The sequence below is a fragment of the Magnolia sinica genome, chromosome 13 (genome assembly GCF_029962835.1).
Source record: "Magnolia sinica isolate HGM2019 chromosome 13, MsV1, whole genome shotgun sequence".
In the NCBI taxonomy this organism is placed as follows: Eukaryota; Viridiplantae; Streptophyta; class Magnoliopsida; order Magnoliales; family Magnoliaceae; genus Magnolia; species Magnolia sinica.
Genome location: NC_080585.1, coordinates 7,712,879 through 7,733,540, shown reverse-complemented (window position 1 = coordinate 7,733,540; position 20,662 = coordinate 7,712,879). Strand labels below are relative to the sequence as shown.

At 40.6% G+C, this 20,662-nt stretch overlaps 1 protein-coding gene and 1 long non-coding RNA gene across 2 annotated transcripts; one reads left to right on the top strand and one right to left on the bottom strand.

Moving 5' to 3' along the window:
• Positions 1-1,722: 1,722 nt before the first annotated feature.
• On the bottom strand, positions 1,723-8,034 carry LOC131222644 (tubulin alpha-5 chain). Its single transcript, XM_058217795.1, has 5 exons — positions 7,824-8,034; positions 4,195-4,409; positions 3,897-4,096; positions 3,080-3,588; positions 1,723-2,212 (listed from the first exon to the last, which is right to left on the bottom strand). Exons 1-5 carry the CDS (start codon positions 7,934-7,936, stop codon positions 1,897-1,899), a joined length of 1,353 nt encoding a protein of 450 aa, XP_058073778.1. The 5' UTR covers positions 7,937-8,034; the 3' UTR covers positions 1,723-1,896.
• On the top strand, positions 6,637-6,861 carry LOC131222645 (uncharacterized). The gene is made up of 2 exons (XR_009160135.1): positions 6,637-6,775; positions 6,813-6,861. It is a non-coding gene; the product is annotated as an uncharacterized LOC131222645 (long non-coding RNA).
• Positions 8,035-20,662: the final 12,628 nt, after the last annotated feature.

The following is a 20,662-nucleotide window of genomic DNA, read 5'->3' as shown; positions in this document are numbered from 1 at the left end:
TCCAATAACTAAATAATCAAGTAAACTTAATTTTTAGTTCATGGTGCATTTAAACTAGAACCCATAATGTAGACAGTTTAATTTGATTTAATTATATGCCACATGTAATTTCATAAGAATCTCTAAGTGCCTGCGTATCCCCTGATCTTGACTCGGGATCAAGCGTGTAGATCCTACTAGGACCACCTTCTAGATGGTCCAATGATTACCCATCGTGTCATTTGACACATCTGTCTTGGGGGATTGGCAAAAGTTGGACTCCCCAAAAATAAGGTCCATCCAACCATCTTGTGAGCCAATACATGAAACTGAAGGTTTTTGGATGGATGTTCATCTTCCATGCTGTGGCCTGCTTAACACTTGCATAGGCCTTTTTTTAGAGCATCTCATCATTATGGCGGAGCATCCCACAGCATATGCCCAGTGTAGTGGGCCCGACCCCTTGAACACGAGAACAACCATTCAATGGATCCTTACTCTTGCTCGGGTGGTAAGACTCTAAGGAGTTTCAACACCCAGTCAAGGGTTCAAGTATCCATAGGTGGTGAAATTCCACTAGCATATGTGTGTGGGGTGTGTGCGCGTGTGTAAAAAAAAAAAAGAGAGAGAGAGAGAGAGAGAACAACCATTCAAGATCTTTCAGATTCAGGTGGTGGCTGTATGATGGTTAGCTTGGTCTTATTTTTTAAAAAAAATTCTCTCTTAGGAAATCAATTTTACACGAATAATTTTTAATAAACAATTTCATAAAAATAAAATTATTTATTGAAAATCAATTCTACACCTCTTAAAAAGCAATGCCACCTAGAAGTTGTGGTGCTAATAGTTGCATTAGGATGGTCCAATCCACTGATCTAAAATATTCGAATATTCATTGCATGGACTACCGTCCTAATGTCACACCGTTTTGACAAATATTAACCATTTGAACAATGGCCTTTAATTGGAAGTTCACACAAAATTAAGTCCAATGAACAAAATTTGATCCATCTATTTTGGCTCATCATGAATTGCTTCTCATACCAAAGTATCACTTTTGTTAGGCAACCATGGCTTGGCAAAGGGATGGTTATGGAAAATAAGGTCAAATCAAGTACGGATTGAATGATGCAATCAATGTGATAGTTGCATTGTGTCCTATGAAATATATTATGGACTTAACAGACAGTTCAGATTGATCAATTGGACTATCCAAGCAAACGATGCAACTAGGAGAACAATAAACTTAATCCAGACTACTTTTTCCTTTTTCCCCACTACGGATGGACCATTCCCAAAGTACATTTAAGATTAGGATATCCCAAATCACTTAAATATGGATAGTTGATGTATTAATCTTCTCAATCATCAATTTGTTAGACACAAATCCAAAGTTAGGATGTCATATGGATGCTTTTTATTTTTTATTTTTTATATTTTTGTGAAATAGACAATCCACGGTTTCCACAGCTGCCATCCCAAACCACATTCGATTAATAACCACATTTCAATTTGGAGTTTGATTTCACCGTTTTTTTTTTTCCCCAATAACAGTTAAAATAAATCAACCAACCTCACAGCTGGACAAGTTTGATTTTTGGGCTAGGGCATGTTCGCAGCGGACAACACATCATGAATGTACTACATTGCCAGGTGCAGCAAAGCCTTCTATCCATTTCGGGTGTGTCAGCAAAAACCCATAAACGAAGGAGAAGGGTGATGTGAAATCATTGCTAGCACTAATAGAAGAAACTGAGATATATCATTGCCATGAGAAGAAACTCTTAGAAACACATACACGAGAGTACGAGAAACAGACCCATCTGTAAGCTGGAGCATGGGTAAATGATGACACACACAAGTTTATGGAAGGGTGTAGCGAATTACCAGCACACTACAATATGTAACTGCAACTCCTCAATAATCTTCACCCTCATCCACGTCATCATCAACACCTTCTGCTCCTACCTCCTCATAATCCTTCTCAAGAGCAGCCAAATCCTCGCGTGCCTCTGAGAACTCACCTTCTTCCATCCCTTCCCCAACATACCAGTGGACAAACGCGCGCTTGGCGTACATAAGGTCGAACTTGTGGTCGATGCGAGAAAACACTTCAGCCACCGCTGTGTTGTTGCTGATCATGCAGACTGCCCGCTGGACCTTGGCTAGGTCACCTCCTGGGACCACTGTTGGAGGCTGATAGTTGATTCCGCACTTGAAACCAGTTGGGCACCTGCGGTTCCACCATTCTCATCAATTGATACACAAGAAGTGAAGGAAAAAAAGGGACACTAGATATCACTCGGATTGACACTTCGAGATCTGACAAACTGTAGACTAAATTATATCAGAGAAGACAGTGAAGAGTTGGTTCCAAGTACTAGGTAGACCTTTGCAGCCCACTGCTATAAAGCCTACAGATAGAAGCAGCAGCAGCAAAAAGACTCGAAGGAAGCAACAAGATATTGGCAGTTGTTCAAATCTAACTATTTATTGGGGAATGCTACTATAGGGTTAAGGGCTATGAGACCAGCTCCCACATCATCCTAGGTTGAAAATGTGATTGTTTTCTTCCACTAGGCCACATCATGGACACCTTCGGGACAATCATGACTGTCTGATCAGTGGATGGTTAGGATCATCTGACCAATTCATTTTTTGGCTATATGTAGCCCACTGGATGAAAGATCCAGATGATGCTGATCGAAGGAGCCACCAGTCCCCTTTTCCTTGAAGAACAAAAGAGATTCAATTTTAATAAGTTAAATTCAAGGTGTCCATGCAGCCATGATGACCAAATCATGTATGCAGGAACAGAGATGGGGCTGGATGTCGATACAACAAAATATCTAAAACAAAACGAATGGGCAAATGGAGATGGTAACAGAAATCAGTGTATATAAGATTTGAGAAAAGAAGTATTTTGCCTTATCCCACAACAAAAATTAGTAACCTATAGCACCTGCATTGATGCATTGGCACGAGATAGCTGCTATCCATACATCATAACCATAAATAAGCATCAGAATGTAGAGATATCTACTGCTTATGGATCAAGACAAGTCTACCAACTAATTCTTGTATAGTTATAGATTCTCACCAGTCAACAAACTGAACAGTTCGTTTGGTTTTAATAGTTGCAACGGCAGCATTCACATCCTTGGGAACGACATCTCCACGGTACATTAAACAGCAGGCCATGTACTTCCCATGCCTCGGATCACATTTCGCCATCATGCTTGAAGGCTCAAAAACTGCGTTTGTAATTTCAGGAACAGATAGCTGTTCATGGAATGCTTTCTCAGCAGAGATAACAGGAGCATACGAGGAAAGCATGAAGTGGATTCGGGGATACGGCACGAGATTGGTCTGAAACTCTGTAATGTCGACATTGATTGCTCCATCAAATCTCAATGAAGTAGTCAATGATGATATAATCTGAGATATCAACCTATTCAGATTGGTGTAAGTTGGTCTCTCAATGTCTAGGGATCTCCTGCAAATATCATAAATAGCCTCATTGTCCAAAAGAACTGAAACATCTGTGTGTTCAAGGAGGGAATGAGTGGAAAGCACACTGTTATAAGGCTCCACAACAGCTGTAGAAACCTGCAAAAGGACAACAGCACGAATGAGCTGAAATCCACACTACAATGAACAAACACAGAAAATTCTCAGCCCAGAAACTTTATGAACTTCTAGCAAACACCGTAAATAGAAACTGTATATCCAAGAAAGAAACAGAAATTTCACCATGGAATAAAATGGAAGAGAATCACAACTAAATAATTTCATATTGTTCTTGCTACAGAAAATAAGAAGAAAGCTAAAATGCATCATCTACACACATTAAAAGAAAAAGGCTAAATAATTCAGCATAAACCATCCATAGAAGAGCATCACTGATACAGTATTACCTGTGGAGAAGGATAAATGGTGAACCCAAGCTTTGACTTTTTCCCGTAATCCACAGACAACCGTTCCAACAATAAGGAACCCAAACCTGATCCAGTGCCGCCACCAACAGCACTAAAAACCAAAAAGCCTTGCAAACCAGTGCAGTTGTCTGCTAATTTTCTCACCCGGTCAAGGCATAGATCTACAATTTCCTTCCCAACTGCAACTCATAACCGAAAAACAGTTAAAACGCAGAAGGGTAGAAGAAACATAGACCTCTAACAGACTCCAAAAGCTAAGCAGAAGAAGGGAACTTGCTAGTATAATGTCCTCTCGCAAAATTGTTGGCAGCATCTTCCTTGCCCGAAATAAGCTGCTCTGGATGGAAAAGTTGCCTATACGTGCCAGTTCTAACTTCATCAATGACAGTGGGCTCCAGATCAACAAATATAGCTCTTGGAACATGCTTGCCAGAGCCAGTCTCGCTGAAGAAGGTATTAAAAGCATCATGTCCATAACCTACTGTAGTATCACTGTAGAGAAAAGAGAGCTCATGAGATTTCCAACATCATTGAGTTTCAAAAGCCATAACACCAGCAATTTTTTGGATCCAAATAAAGACGAGCAAACCAGAGGATCACACCATGATCATTAAAAAGAAAAGCTTAAGACAGTAGATCTGCTTATTTCAACTTAATGGAACGTTTGCAGCCAAGAGAATCCTTAGAAATAAATTCAAGTTACGTAACTTGAATCCTTCTAATGAATGCAAATTTGTCAAGATCAAGCTCAAGGGACAGGAACATTTTCAGCCATCCATCAACAAAGGCTGTCACCAGGTAACATTTGTCAAGAACTTCAAACACAAACGATCAATTTATATCTACATAAATGATCATATATCTAGACAAATGATCATCATGAAAACGACAGAATCAGAAAATAAAAGGAACCATTTTCAACTCTATCAATAACAAGCACAATTATAAAAACACTCCACCAACAAGATGTCCTACTATACAATCAAAGATTATTAAGTTATAGATATTAGAAATATGACAAAAGACAACAACAACCAAAACAGCAAGAATTCTTCAGGATTAGGACGCTTCCATCCTTTCCACAAAGAAATATACATGTGAACTGGAGAGCAACACCAGAAACAGAACGTCCTCCCAAATTGGAGGAGATGAGTTAAAAGTGTTCCTAAAAGTCGAACACAGAGAAAAAAACCTACTCCAGAAACACAACTTTTTTCAAGACTGCAAATAAAACAAATTCGAAGTCAATGGTCAACACCTAAGACCATAATTACAACTTCATGTTTGCACAAATATCCATTCCCAGATGCATATTGGGAACATTTCGCAAATAAAACAAATTCGAAGTCAATGGTCAACACCTAAGACCATAATTACAACTTCATGTTTGCACAAATATCCATTCCCAGATGTATATTGGGAACATTTCGACAAAAAACTGAATGGTTCCATGCCTTGAAAATTAAACAAAAAAAGATTTTAAATACAAAATATGTTTTTATTGGGAGGGCTACAGAGGCACAGTTACTTCAAAACCATTGAAATGCATATATCAATGATGACTTCAGGGAATGCTATCAGGTGGGGCTTCCAAAGGAGGAGCCCCATGATACTGAACACTTTCCATCTCCGTGCTCTATGGGAAAGATCTCCTGTGTGCATGAGGAAACTCCAGTTTAGGGGGCAATTTGGCATATTTGGGATTGTGATGCACCTTGCTGATAACCCGGAGAGCATTTCATCATCAACAAAATTTACTTTCACTCGTTCAAAAGAAAAGGAAATTTTTTTAAAAAAAAACAATGAAAAGAATATTAGTTGACAAGGAGACAGAAAACCAAAAGTTTACCTTTAATACAAGAAATACCTGATTCTGTACCAGAAAAATAGCTAAGAAATTTCATATGTATTGCAGTAACAGAAACTATTAGTTCTGAAATGGATATACATCCCAAAAGACCAAACAGACACACATATGCACACATGTACGAGTGGACACACCAGCAGAGAAGATCTCATTTGAAGAAGCAAATAGAGCAGCTTCTCAATTAATGGTTGTCCCAACTATGCTCCAACTAATGCATGCAAAGGCTCAATTCCATTATATATATATATATATATATATATATATATATATATATATATATATATATATATATATATATATATATATATATATATTCCAAACAATAAGAGATTAAAAAAAACCTCCAGACAATTGATTATGCTCCCGAAAGTACATATAAATCAGAGCAACATCATAAATACTTTCAGACCATAACAAGTTGTACTTCTTCCACCTTAGCAGTAACCCAAAACCATCCAATTCGAAAGAACCTCTTTTTTATTTTTTCTTTTTTTACACACACTCACCCCTCCCACACACACTCACACCCCACACACTCTCGCGCACTAGCACCACAAGGGGTGCTCGAATCCAAGAGCCATGTTGGTGAAACTTCCCTAAGATCCACCCACCCATTAGGTAAGCTACCTCATCTTCACCATGTAATCCAACAATCAGGTGGGCCACACCATAGGAAACAGTTGGGATGGGACACCAGCATTAATTTTGTGTAAGGCCTACTGTGGTGTTTATATGACATCCAATCCATCCACCTAAAATGCCTCGTTAGGATGAAAAAATACCCAAAAATCACAGTATTCCAAAACTCAAGTGGACGATACCAAGTGAATTTAGAGGCTTTATGTATAAATTTATGGGGTAGTCCGACTGAGTGTTGAATGAGCCTGATATTTGGAATCAAGGCGAAACAATGGGTGGTGTGCCTGATGGATGGCGTGGATTTCATGCATGTCAAGTCATTTCCCCCACATTAGAGAAATTAACCTAGTAGGTTAATTTCCCCCACATTAGAGAAATTAACCTAGTAGGTATCTAGGCGAGGTCTGCAAGCGTTTTTCATTTCCAAGAAGGGCAAAATATCAAGAGAACTAATAAATATCAGAAACCAACAGATATCGTTTGTTTATTCTTAGGATTTAAGAAAATCACAATGAAAGCAGCAATCTCTCCCAATCAGAAAATTTTGAATAAATACAACTAAAACATATAGAATTGTGAATTTCGATAGTAAAAAAGAACAAAAGATAATCATTCATATTCATTCTAAAAATCATAACGTCGTGTGGAAAGTACAAACAAATCCTTCAGAATCCGAACAAATCAAACAAAATGAAATCAGCAACTCCGAGATGCCTTCGAATTCATCCAAAAACATCCAATTCAGGAGTAGAAATAAAAGGAAGAAAAGCAAAACACAAGAAAATCAACAAAAGATTTTCTAAATCACTCTATAAATATGAAAGTCACGCCAAAACAAAATTCTTTCAAAATCACTACAAAATCGAATTCTAGCCAGGGAACTACCAAAAATTCTGGATATTCCAAGAGGCCTTCTGGAGTCCGGATCAAAAAGAAAAGAAAAGAAAATGAAGAAAAACAGCACAATTCTTTGGAACCGAAAATCGGCATTCAACTAGACAAAAAAAAAATCCCAACCTCAGATCCTTCATCCACAATTCAACACATTCCTTCCAAGAAATTCATTTCAAGGCTCCGTAAATCAAGAAAAAAAAAATACAACGAAAAACGCAAAAAATAAAATAATAAAAATAAAAATAAAATAACGAAACGAAATTACCGATTTTCCACAGATCGAACAAATTGCCTTTCAATCCATCACAAATTCAGTTTAGACACCAAAAAAGGTACGAAAATCACAAGACTAGACAGGATTTACTGCAAATCGAATAAAGTATCATCCAATTCTTCCAAGATATCCAAAGCAGCAATCGAAAACGGTGAAAACTTTCAGAAAAGAACAAAAAAAAAGGGGCTAAAATTCCAAAAAAAAAAAAAAAAACCCGGAGAATTCTACGGACCTCGGCATCAGTCCATCCGGTTGAATTCCATGCTCTAGGCAATAGAGCTCCCAGCACGAATTCCCGACCTGAATTCCGGCTTGCCCGATGTGGATGCTGATAATCTCTCTCATCTCCTCTCTCTCTCTCTCTCTCTCTCTCTCTCTCTCGCTTTCACAGAGAAAATATCAGATGGTTTTCTTCTCCGTTCGGATGCTTTGAACTGAAAGAGCATGGCGGTGGACGGGTCTTATATCGGATATCATCCCACTTGGAATCCGGGTGGGGACCACCATCAACATTTGGCGCATGAGAAATGATGAAGCGATTCGCGGGATTGAAGGACGGGATCGGCAGCACGCGTGCAAATCCGGCGAACGTGCGTGAGATTGAAGGCAGTCAGATGATGTCATTGAGCCATACCCTAGGCCAACATTAAGAGTCCAGGTGGGCCAAGATTGTAGCTGAGTACTGGCCGTTGATGGTCAGTCCACTTTTTTCTCCTATTTGTCCCACGTGTGATCTGACAATCTTGATTTTTGGGCACGGAAGTTGCTCTGATGTGGCCAAGATCGTACCCTTTGTTGCAACTTTTATTGGGAATCGACCGAGCAGTTCTCTTCGCGCTGAGAAATGGTTAGGAGAGATCAGTTACACACGTGTGCGAGATCGGAGCCATTAATCAGGCAGGTACTGCAGATTCATCATGTGGGTAACAATTATGAGAAATGATGGGCGGTTCATGTTGAAAGTATGCCAGTGGCCCACCCGATGAGTGGACAAACCTTGCGTGTGACCGCGGCCATGTCCCCATATGCTCCACTCATGAATTGTAACGTGTCCTGCGAATCACCTCGCTAAGCCGCCAGCCTTCGCACCGATCTCCTCCTCACTAGCTGGCGCCACCTCCTTGTGTGGCCCACTTTTCGGACGGGCTGTCGCTTTCTTACCGAGACCTGGGTCAATTGACGAGAATAACCCGGGAGCTTGACGGATGTGGCAAGCATACTTAAGGGTAGTATCGTCATTTAGAACGTACCCTCAACGGCCAAGGAAAAGCGTCCGTTTCGCAACTGCAAGCTCCCGTGGGGGAAGATCCATTACTGCAATTTCGAGTTGCTTTTCATTTACAAAAAATGCCCGGATTTCTGGGAGCGTATTAGGTGCGGCCTCAGCGTCACCCAACACAGTACGGCCCTTACCTTGGGGCACACTTTGATCATGTATTGCATATCCACGCTGTCCATCCGTTTTTAAAGACCATTGTAGGGAATGATAAAAAACATAAGTAGATCCAAATCTCAGGAGGACCACACTATAGGAAACAGCGTTGATTGAACACCCACCATTAAAAACTTCCTAGAGGCCATGTATTGTTTATTTTGAGAAGGTCACACAGACCTAGATGAAGGGAAAAAACAAATATCAGCTTGATGCACAACTTTCGTGGCCCACAAGAAGTTTTTAATGGTCAATCACCACTGTTTCCTGTGTTATGGTCCACATGAGATTTTTATCTTCTTCATTTCTATTTTCTGTTCATACCTAAAATGATATGGAGGAAACGGATGGACGGTGTGGATATACAATTAATGCATAAAGGTGGCCCCACGGTCAGGACCGCACTGTGTTGGGTGAGGCCGGGACCGCACCTAATCCGTGCCGGATTTCGAACGAATTAACCATAAGTAATTAATATGGAAAGGCATCCAGTGCCCGCAAAGTCACCAAATTTCCGTGCCTCCTTTTCATCTATTAATTATCATGCATCTGTCATGTGTCTGATGATCCAAACCACGCATTACTCTGTCCCCGTGATTGAATCCGCATTAAATAAATAAATAAATAAAACTTGAGAAGACTATCACATCCGATAGATAAAATTCATTTCCATGAAACCGAGCCGTTGATTATTTTTGTCTCTAGCATCCATTTGTATCCCACCTCTTCAAGGGTGAGGATCATCCAGAAAATCTGATTTTTTTATATCCAGAGCATTGGTCTAATGGGTGCCACCATGGGTAGAACACAGATTAGATTATCCTAGCCACCAATCTTAACCATCTGTAGTTCCAGTGTTCTTAACCATCTGTTTGAAGGCCAAACATTGAAGGGTTAGAATTGCTCTAACTAAGAGATTTTTGAGGCATGGTCCTTTTATGGTGGGGCCCAACAGGCTATTTGTTTTGATCGCTGAACAATGGGCCCCACTTATCCAAATCAGAGGGAGGGTAATATAATTCCTCAATTGATATCTACACAGCCAGTCAGCCATCCTTTTTTATCTGCCTAAGCCCATTTGGGTGACATTCTCCTTTCGGTGGCTTACCAAATTGCTAGGCTGTCGATCTATGCTACCATATCACTATATATAAAAAACAAAATAATAATTGAAAGGATAACCCACATTCCCAGCGAAAGATAAGCTGTACTTGCCGGAGCTGTAAGATCCGTGGCCCGAATCTTTCATCCGTATCCACCCATTTCAGTTCTGACAGGTGGGGCTCGTTATTCATTAATCCAAATAGCTGATTTGAATCATGCCTCGCGAATTTCCTAACAGGATAATCCTAACTTTTCCATTTGTGTCCTATAAATAGATGGTTATGAAGAGAAGTACAAGGACGGTCCATGTTCAATTGAAAAAGGTCCCAACACAGGTTGCTGGGATCATTCGATGCAGATGATTTTCGAGGTAGTATCCATCGACAGTGGGAATCAATAGGTCAATGGTCTGGATCATAGAACCGTGGACCCACCTGTCAAAATTGAAAATCCACGTGTACCATGAAAAGATGCGAGTCACACCTAATGGGTGGGATCAAAAGATAAAATAATCAGAGATGATAAGCACACCAACCACATGCAACTGTGGAAGTATCTTCCATGGACAGGTGGCCCCCAACAAGAGTAGCTGCTAACCTGTATCATGATATTTTGTTCCTTATGTTAGAATCTTCGGTATGCTATTCATGTGCTGGTTTGTCCGAGAGTGGTTGCATGGTTACTTTAGACTAGTCTAACGCAGTTTTGCAAATTAAGAAATGCCACGTAAGCTCGATAGCCGCCACTTGCATAACACTCCGCAGCGTGGTGCGCGTGTGAGAGATAGGAGCAGCTCATCAGACTATTCTGGTGTACAGGGGCAATGTCTCCAAAATCAGGCCGATCGACTTCAATCACTTGATCATCAGGTGTTGGGTTGCAACTTGGATTCGGGTCAACCCAACCCAATTGATCCAACCCAGGTTCGGGGCAGGTTGGTCTGGTTCTCAAGGTCCTTGGGTTGGGTTCGGTTGAAAAACGCCAACTCGATTTGAAATTGGGTTGGGCTCCGATTCAGCAAAATGCAGGCGGCGTTGGAAATAATCATACGTATGTGGGTCAGGTTGGGTTGAGTATGAAGGGATTCGGGTTCGATATTTCAGGCTGGCATTTGGGTTGTGTCAGGTTGTGGGTTGGGTCCCTTTGAGTTGATGCTAGCTCTCAACCCTAAATCAGGTGCAACGCCTGTAACTGCACATGGCTACGTTTTTATCTGCATAAATTGGCAATGAATGAAAGATTGGTGACTGAGATGCACAGCACTATTCAATTCAGCCCCTGTACGGCGGTGTTAGACGTTTTCATGACATCCACAAAGGCCATCTTTTGGTTGCCACCTAAAAATGATGCCATCTCATTTTAGTTGAGTGAGCGTTTGGTTGCAGTAAATGTAAAGAAATTTCATAATATTTTGCACTAGATTAGAGATTTTGATAAAGATTAAAAATATTCTTCATATCCCATTATTTATATAAAATATAGTGTCCACTACACAACTGTTGTTGACTAAGACAAAATGAATTCATTTTGAAGTAGCAACCAAACATAGCATAAGAATTCAATTGTAACAAGCGTCACTCCCAACTAGCAACCGCTATGGGATGTTCAATATCTAATTTATCCCTTACTATATATCAACGTTTGAAAACCACGGCCAGACCCGAAAGTTGATTGGACCGACCGATTTGGCACGGAACCAGTGGCCTTTCTATGCCAAGTTACTATAACGCCTTTTTAAAAAATATTAATCCAAGCACTTTTTATATTGTAAATAATTTCTATCTCCCCTTTGCCTAGCCATTTGAAAGGCTCTCGTTGGTTCGTATGGTCAATGGTGTTTTAGCATGGGCCCTTTAGCATCCTGCTATGCGTTGTGTAGCAAATGAGGGCTTTGCATCCTTTTCGGTAAACGCATATGGAAAGAGGCTAACAAATTGGCATGAGAGGCTTCACCCAGGTGGCACATACACTATAAAATCCTTGAGATTAGAGTGGCGTAGCTATAGATTTTTCAGTGGGGTTGAATGGGAACCATTATTGTATTTTCTTTTTCAGCATCTATTTGTTAAAGAGTAAGATCTTTTAATGTGAGAAGTTCTCTTATTTCTTATTTATTTTTTATTTTTTATTTTTTATTTTTTGTATTTTTAATTAATTTTATAATCATGTCATGATGCACCACCGGTTGACGGTTGCACCACTTTGGATTAGACAGCTCAGTCCAAATTTTAAAACATTGCCAAGAAAGTAAACACAATATGTATAAAGCAAACCACTATATTGACTTTGCTTTCCCTGATTACCATTTGAGTCCTAACAGGAAAAAACAGTGGGTGCAAATGTCAATCCTTACAAGGAAATTTCATTCCAAGATGGAAACGGGCATGGTCTGCAGATCAGGACCCAGCCCTGTTAGAGCCATAATGGTTCGGCTCACATTCAACATATGGTTTTTCTCGTCTTTCCAAACTATGATCCTTAAATAATATAATTTCCATTGGTTTTATGATCTTGATGGCTAAGAAGGGAAAATGGAAAGGAAACCAATGGCTTCAAAATTATGAAAAATCTTGGCCCTATCCACTATACTCACAATCATGTGAGGCTTTGCAATTGTTGAGCACACATTGAGTGAGTTTTGGAGAGAAGGTAAACCAAGGGCCATCCACACCATTGAATGTGCGGGCTACCAATCAAGACCGATCATCCTTAACCACTACCGTGCATGTGGTTTAATTGCATAACTCAAGGTGTTGGGGATTTGTGCTGCGAAATCACACGGATCTAGATTTATGATAGCAATCCAATGGCACCAAGCAATCACAAGAGAACACAAAGATTTAACGTGAAAAACCTTTTAGGGAAAAAACAACGACACAAAACGACAGAATTCCACTAAGAAAACACAAATTACAAAGAGAGAAGACTTTCCCGATTCGAACAACCTCAAATCTCACCCTTGCTACACCCTTTAAAAACCCTAAAACCCATTCAGAAACCTTGGAACTTCTTTATAAAGCTTTAGCATGCCTTAGAATAGCCCTAAGGCCCTTATTTATAGTTTAGAAAACTACACTTACGCACCCTTTTGAAACCGCCTCAAATTAACGCAGTTTGTGCATAATCTGGGTAACCCTCGACTAGTCGAGACAGGGCCTCGACTGGCCGAAGGACCCTTTCAATCGGTCGAGCCTGACCCTCGACTGGTCGAGCTGCCCGGATCTCCAAAAAACAGCGCTCGCTGGACTTCGAGTCGAGCGGGCCTCAACCAGTCGAGTGGACCCTCGACCAGTTGAGTCAGTCCCTCGACCGGTCGAGCAGCACGGTGATCAGAAGATTAAAGATATATGTTTTACAATAATCTCTACCATGTCTGCAATCTTTAACCGTGTAGTTACTTGACCTCTTCTCTTATATCTGCATCACATCATAGCTTCTCGTGCACACTGTCCTCATTTTACGTCATCGCTAAGTCTAGAAAAGTTACACAGAACTTGAACTTCTCTACATGAACGACCTTGGTGATCATGTCTTCTGGATTTACACTGGCGTGAATCTTCCCTAGTGTTCACCTCCTTCGTCAAGCACCTGTCAGATAACATGGACATCCAACTAATTGCTTCACCCACTAGTACAAACGAGTAACCTGAAGTCGACTTCATGGAATCCACATTGGCTGCGTAATTTGAATCCACATACCCTTCCAACTTTGTTTTTGTCTTTTCAAAAGTAAAGACGTAGTCTTCTTACCATCTCACCGCTACCCAATATTCTTGCCAGGGTATTTGCTCACAACATTGATAGCCTGTGAAATAACCAGTCTAATACAGACTATGACATGCACTACCAACTACATTTGAATAAGGCTCATGAGATATATTCTGCTTTTTCTCATCTATTTTGGGACATGTCTTAAGGAAAACTTTGAGGAGAAGCGTAGGGAATGCTCTCCAGCGTTGCTTGGTCCATCACATCTTTGATCAATACCTACCCAAGGTATTTTGCCTGAGATAACCAAAGCCTACTCCTCTTTCAGTCTCAATGCTGAGAAACATCTTTGCAGCCCTCCGATCATTCATCTTGAATGTCCCACTTAACCGAGTCTTCAGTACATTGATTTCAGACATGATATAATTGACGATTTACATGTGATCAACATACAATACCTGGCTCACCATGAATGAATCAAACCACTTGCCTAGGCAACAGGTCGTACCATGACCTCCTGCAAAGTTTTTTTCTCAGCCCCTTTAACTTCAACCGCTTTAGTTGCTTCACGTAGATCTATTCTTCCAATTTCCTATACAGAAGTACAGAGTCCACATCCATCCTTCCAGCTCAAGATTACATTGGCCAACCAGCATCAATTACGGATCTAATAGACACCTGCTATACCGTCAGTGCGAATATCTCTAAGAAGCCGATCTCTTCTCTTTGAGCATAACCTTTCACTATCAACCTCACTCTATATTTATGTTGTATCCTCCTGAAGATCCACCTACATCCAATCGCTTCCTGGTCCACTGAAAACTCCACCAGTTTTTATGTGTCAATCTGGTACAACGAGTCCATCTATCGCCCATAGTCACCTTCAACTTCTTAGCATCGGGCTCATCTAAAGCCATCTGAATAGAAGACGAATTCCCTGCGATATTTGAGTCGTCCATGTACCTCGCCGATATCTTGCGATTATATTGTGTGATTCTTCTCACAAGTGGCTGCTACACCTGCTCTGTATCTCTGTCCACGCGTCTCAGCCTTCATGCCATGTCCGCTCATGTGGCCATACCCAACATGTCACACACGTGCAGAAGTGGAATCCGCTACAGCCATTGCAGCTCCACCTTTTGAAGTGCTCTCGATTAACCTGCACACGTTACCGAGTCGTTGCGCTTTCATGATTACCTGTGCCCCCTTAGATACCTTAAGAGCACTATCAATACCTATGAACTTGCAGCCCATTGCCTCAAGTACATCAAGAAAAATAAGATTCTTTTTCGAATCAGAAACGTGCCTGACATGAATCAAGGTACGCTCCACCCTATCACCATCTTGATCCATACCAAACCACTAACCACAACATTACAGGCAATGTCATTGCCCATAAACACCTGTCCACCATTGCACTCCTTATAATTGGTGAACCAACTCTGATGAAGAGTTGTGTGAAAAGATGTCCCTATGTCTAACATCCACTCGTCCTTACGATCATCGTATGACCTTCTAATCGTAGACACAGACAGAACATCACTATTACATCCACTCGATCCATCTTACGTGACAGCATTGGCCTCCCTATACGAAGCCTTAGAATCTTCTCTCTTAGATTTAGGATTTGTACAATCCTTCTCCACAAGCCCTTCCATCCCATAATTTCTGTACTTTACCTTTCATTTATCCTTGGATTTGGACCTAGAACCTGAAGAACCTATACCTTGTTTAGAATTCCTACCCTTGTAAGCAGCGCATCAGAAGATATTCTCATGTCGCCATTAAGGTTTCTCACATCCTTCCCTTGAAGGACTGAGATAACGGTGTTGACACTTAAGGTTTTATTCATGATGCACATTGTGTCTTTAAATGCCTTATAAGATGCCGGAAGAAAATTCAGGAACATACATAATTGTTCTTCATCTTTCATCACTTCCTCCATATCTAGCAATTTACAAACTAATTTATTAAAGTTACTAATGTGAGCCTCCAGATCTCCACCATTTGCCATCTTGAAGTTATACTACTGCCGCTTCAAGTGTATGCGATTTCCAGACGATTTTTTCGCATAGACATCCTCTAACTTCGCCCATAACTTTGCCGCAATTTTCTTCTTCATGATATTGTAGAGAACCTCATCCATGAGACATAAACGAATCGATGATAAAGCCTTCTTATCAAAAGTATTTCATTCATCATTAGTTATAGTAGACTTTCGCTCCTTAAGAGCACCATATTCGCTTTACTTGATTAAGGAACTGATCATCTTAATCTTCCATAACTCAAAATTATTTTTCCCTGAGTACTTCTCAATCTCATGCCTAGTCTTGCCATTATTACTAATCCCTTAGATTTAAATTCGTGCCCCAGCGATTGATTTGATACCACTTGTTGGGGATTTGTGTTGCAGAATCATACAGATCTAGATCTAGGATAGCAATCTAATGGCACCAAACAGTCACAAGACCCTTAGATTTAAATTCGTGCCCCAACGATTGATTTGATACCACTTGTTGGGGATTTGTGTTGCAGAATCACACAGATCTAAATCTAGGATAGCAATCCAATGACACCAAACAATCACAAGAAAACACAAAGATTTAATGTGAAAAACTCTTTCGGAAAAAAACCACGGCACAAAGTAACATAATTTCACTATAAAAGCATAAATTACAAAGAGAGAAGACTTACCCGATTCAAACAACCTCAAATCTCACCCTTGCTACACCCTTTAGAAACCCTAAAACCATTTTAGGAACTCTTGGAATCCTTTTAGAAAGCTTTAGCATGCCTTAAAATAACCCTAGGGACTCCTATTTATAGTTTAAGAAACTCCACTTACGCACTTCTTTAAAACCACCTCAAATTTACGTAGTCCGTGCAAAATCCACGTATAATCTGCATAACCCTCGACTTGTTGAGCCAGGGCCTTGACTGGTTGAAGGACCCCTTCGACCGGTCGAGCCTGACCCTCGACTGGTCGAGCGGTCCAGATATCCAAAAAACAACGCCGCTGGATTTCGAATCAAGAAGCACGGTGATCAAAAGATTTAAGACATCTGTTTTACAACACAAGGTACTCACCAAATATATGATACTGTGGTTTCTATTTGATAAACTTCTGTGTGCACGCATTTTGCGATCCAACCTAAATTGTTGATTGAGTTTCGATTATGGTTTATAGGCTCATCACTGTAGAGTTGACCCAAAGACTATCAAGTCAACCCAAAGTCAAGATTTTTAATAAAAAAAATTATTATTCTTTAATAGTTTTGATTGGAGTCTCTAGTCCTAAAGACGTTTAGGTGTCCATGTTGAAATTTGTGGGTTAGGATCCTCCAGTCTAGAAGATTTTTGGGCATCCACCATCAACTGCTAGACCCATCATGAATCCTCACCCCATCACCACATTATTCTTCTTCAGTTTCTTATTCCTCAATTTTAGCCATTCATCGGTTTCTCATTCTTTCATTTAGGGTGTCCATCATCGCCATTAACATTGCCCCCAACATCCTTGTCATCCTATTCTTCTTCTTCTTCTTCTTAAGACCCCTAACATGGGATGTTTTGAACTCAATAAAACTAGTCCAAGTCAACAGACTCAAATGTCAACCCGGGAAACTCATGGATAAACCAGGGCTAACCTGGTTCCATAACCTAGTGATCAGGTCCATGACCAAGCTAATTGCATAGAGCAAGCCCCATTTGACCCTGTCTCTCTCTCTGTCTCTCTATCTCTTTCTCTCTCTCAAATTTCAATCAGGAGAAACAGCATTTTCCGTAAAAGAAAGAGACGCTGTTAGAATGGCCAAAGGAACTAGCTATCTTTCATGTAATGCACATTTTTGTGCAGTACACATGGCATATATATATATATATATATTCGGGTCAATTGATCCCATCTATACATTGTGTCGTATCATGGATTGGGTATGTATCAAAATCATAATTAATAATTCCTATAAGCCGTAGAAAATGAATACATTTATAGTGAAATAGTTTATGTAAATTGAAGTAAAAGAATGGATAGGATTGTCTAATCAGTTTGATATTTTAAACATGAGGTGAGACGTCTTTATTCAGACCCAATAGATGGATGGTCCTATTATAAATTGATGACCACCTAATGAATGGGTTGGCTTGATTTTTAGGACAGCACAACTTAAGAGAGAGTTTCTCACTTTCACCCATGAATGATTCCAGATGGTAAGAGTGGATTTCATCTATGGATGGTCCAAGATCAAGTACCAAGCATCCTCTTCGTATAAGGTGCTGACAAGTGCCAGCATAGGATCATCCCATTTTATTTTAATTTTTTTTTTTGTTACAACACATATTGCTTTGTGGGGCAACTGCTGAACGACTTGGATCTCGCACAGACTTTCTACATTGACGTGTGTGATTTATTGGTAACTCAACATCGAGTTGGCCGAGTCTGACTCAAGCTGAGTCCCTGAGTTTCAAAACAAGGTAAGAAGGACAGGATGGTCATTTGGGGTAGATTTTGCCTGATTTGAAGGTCCTGATGCTTCTGGATGTAGATGATACCGTCACATGCCTAGTCCGTATAAACAGGCCATGGTCCAGTAATCCAGGGTCTATATCATCCTTTCTTTACCTCTGTTTTTCTATATTTTCTTTCATGGCAGCTATGGTGGCAAATGGGGTGAGATGGAATGGTCATAGCCCAACCCCTAGTCAAGCCAACTTTGGGATTTGTTTGGGTTGAGCCTCGAGGACAATGGGTTAGACCCAAAGATAGAGTTATAATCCCTGTAGTTAGGCTGGCTAGACTCATCTACATTTAAGGCCCAATGAGTTGAATATCAGCAGGCTTGCCCCAGCTAGAGCTTGATTCAATATGGGATTGGGTCTGGACAAAGGTCGTGTGGGTTAGATGGGGATATGTTTTAGCTTGGTCGATTTGCCACCCTAACAGTGACTGAGACGGATGATCCATTAGACTAGAAGTGGCAATGGGCTGGGATTGGCTAGCCCGGTCCTGTCAACCTAGCCCTAGCTAGGCCCTACCCTATTCAAGCTGAATCAGACCTGTTCCTTTGGGCCGGGTAGGGCTGTCAGCAGGCTGGGCTAGGGCCCAACCAAGCTCTGTCTAAGCCTGGACCGCACATTGGTTGAGGTAGGCCCAAATATATTTGGGCCAGTAATGGGACAAAATAGTCCAGGCCGATTAGGCCTTTAACTTTTTTTGTTGGGCCTGAGCCTTAGTCCAAACCAGAGAGAGAGGACCCTGCGTGGGTTGGAGAGAGAGGGAAAAGGGGTCACCAGCTCAGGTGGGTCTCACTCTATGTTTATGTAAAATCCACCTGGACCACCAAGTACGTCACCCCATGTTAGGCTCCAATCCTAAAAATCATCTCCAACCGTTATTCAAGCGGACCACACAATGAGAATCAATATAAAGGACAATGCTCACCCTCCAAACTAGTTCCCTTGGTGTGGCCCACTGAATCATATATTGGCCTAATTTTTTGGGTAGTTTCGGTATGCCATATAATAGTTGGTGTGGTTTTCATATAATCATCATGGTGACCTATAAAAATCAAGAGTGGACGTCTTCCTCCCAAATGCTTCCATTGTTGTGGCCCGCCTTAATCACATGAGAGCCTATTTTTTAGGCCTGCGACTAACTTGCAATCACACATTGATTGATTGGAGTGGATTTCACATCACGGTGGAACTCTTAAAAATCAAGGGTGGGCTTTGCCTTCAGCTCTTTATATATTTAAAGAAAATGAATTTTATTGCACGCAGTTCACTGTGACATGCACGTGAGATCCACTCCAGCCATTAGACCTATAATCCCATTTTTAGGCCCAAGTCCAAAAAAATCAGACTTAACATGGTGCCATACCAATAAAAATAGTTGGAAGAGAGACTTTCACTTTTGATTTTATAGAGTCCACCATGATGATTATATGAAATCCTCTTTATCTATTAAATGTCACATTAAAACTCAGGACTTGGATTCAAAAATCAAGTGCATGTGTGATTCAGGTGGGCCATATTAAAGGAAACCATTTGTAGGGTGAATGTTGCCCTATATATTGTTTATAATTATGTGGTCCAACTAAATTACATGCATGGCTGATTTTTTAGTCCTAGGCTAACATAGGGTGACACACCTAGTGGTTGAGGTGAATTTCATGTGAATAATACAATAGGTCACACAGTGTAAGGCCTTTTCCTTCTCCCTTGTATTTAGTATTTATTAACATTAATTACCATTATTTGATAGCCAATTACTAAGCTGGTCAGACATACTTGAGAGTTTATCTTTGTATGCTATAAAATTGCCGTTGCAAACAGGAACAGGCCAGGCCGGGTTGATAGGCTGATGTATACAATTTGAGCCTAACCCAATTGGAAAACGGATTTGAACCAGGCCCAGCCTCCGGGCCTAATACCCCAGCCCAAGGAGTAGGCCTGAATGCCCGACAAGCAGCTTGACCCATTGACAGCCCTAGGGTCAGGGCTAGGGCAAGCCAAGTTAGAACCGGTCTGTTAAAAAAACAAAGAGAGAATAAAAAGGTAGGTCCCATTTAGGTAATGTGGCCCTGTCGCCCTAGCTCTAGTCCCACCCTATTCACGGTGAGGTCCAGGGAGAGTCAAGTTGGGACCGGCATATAAAAATAAAAAGTAGGTACATATGGGTACACGATCTTAGAACCTTCCTTCTAAAACCATGCAATCACAAATTAAATAGGATGCGGTTTTGCAGATTAAGTGGACAGTTCAGGAAAATTTGAAGATGTTTTTCTTGAGTGTTCATTTGTTTCCAGCTCTTGGGGTCTACCTTTTGA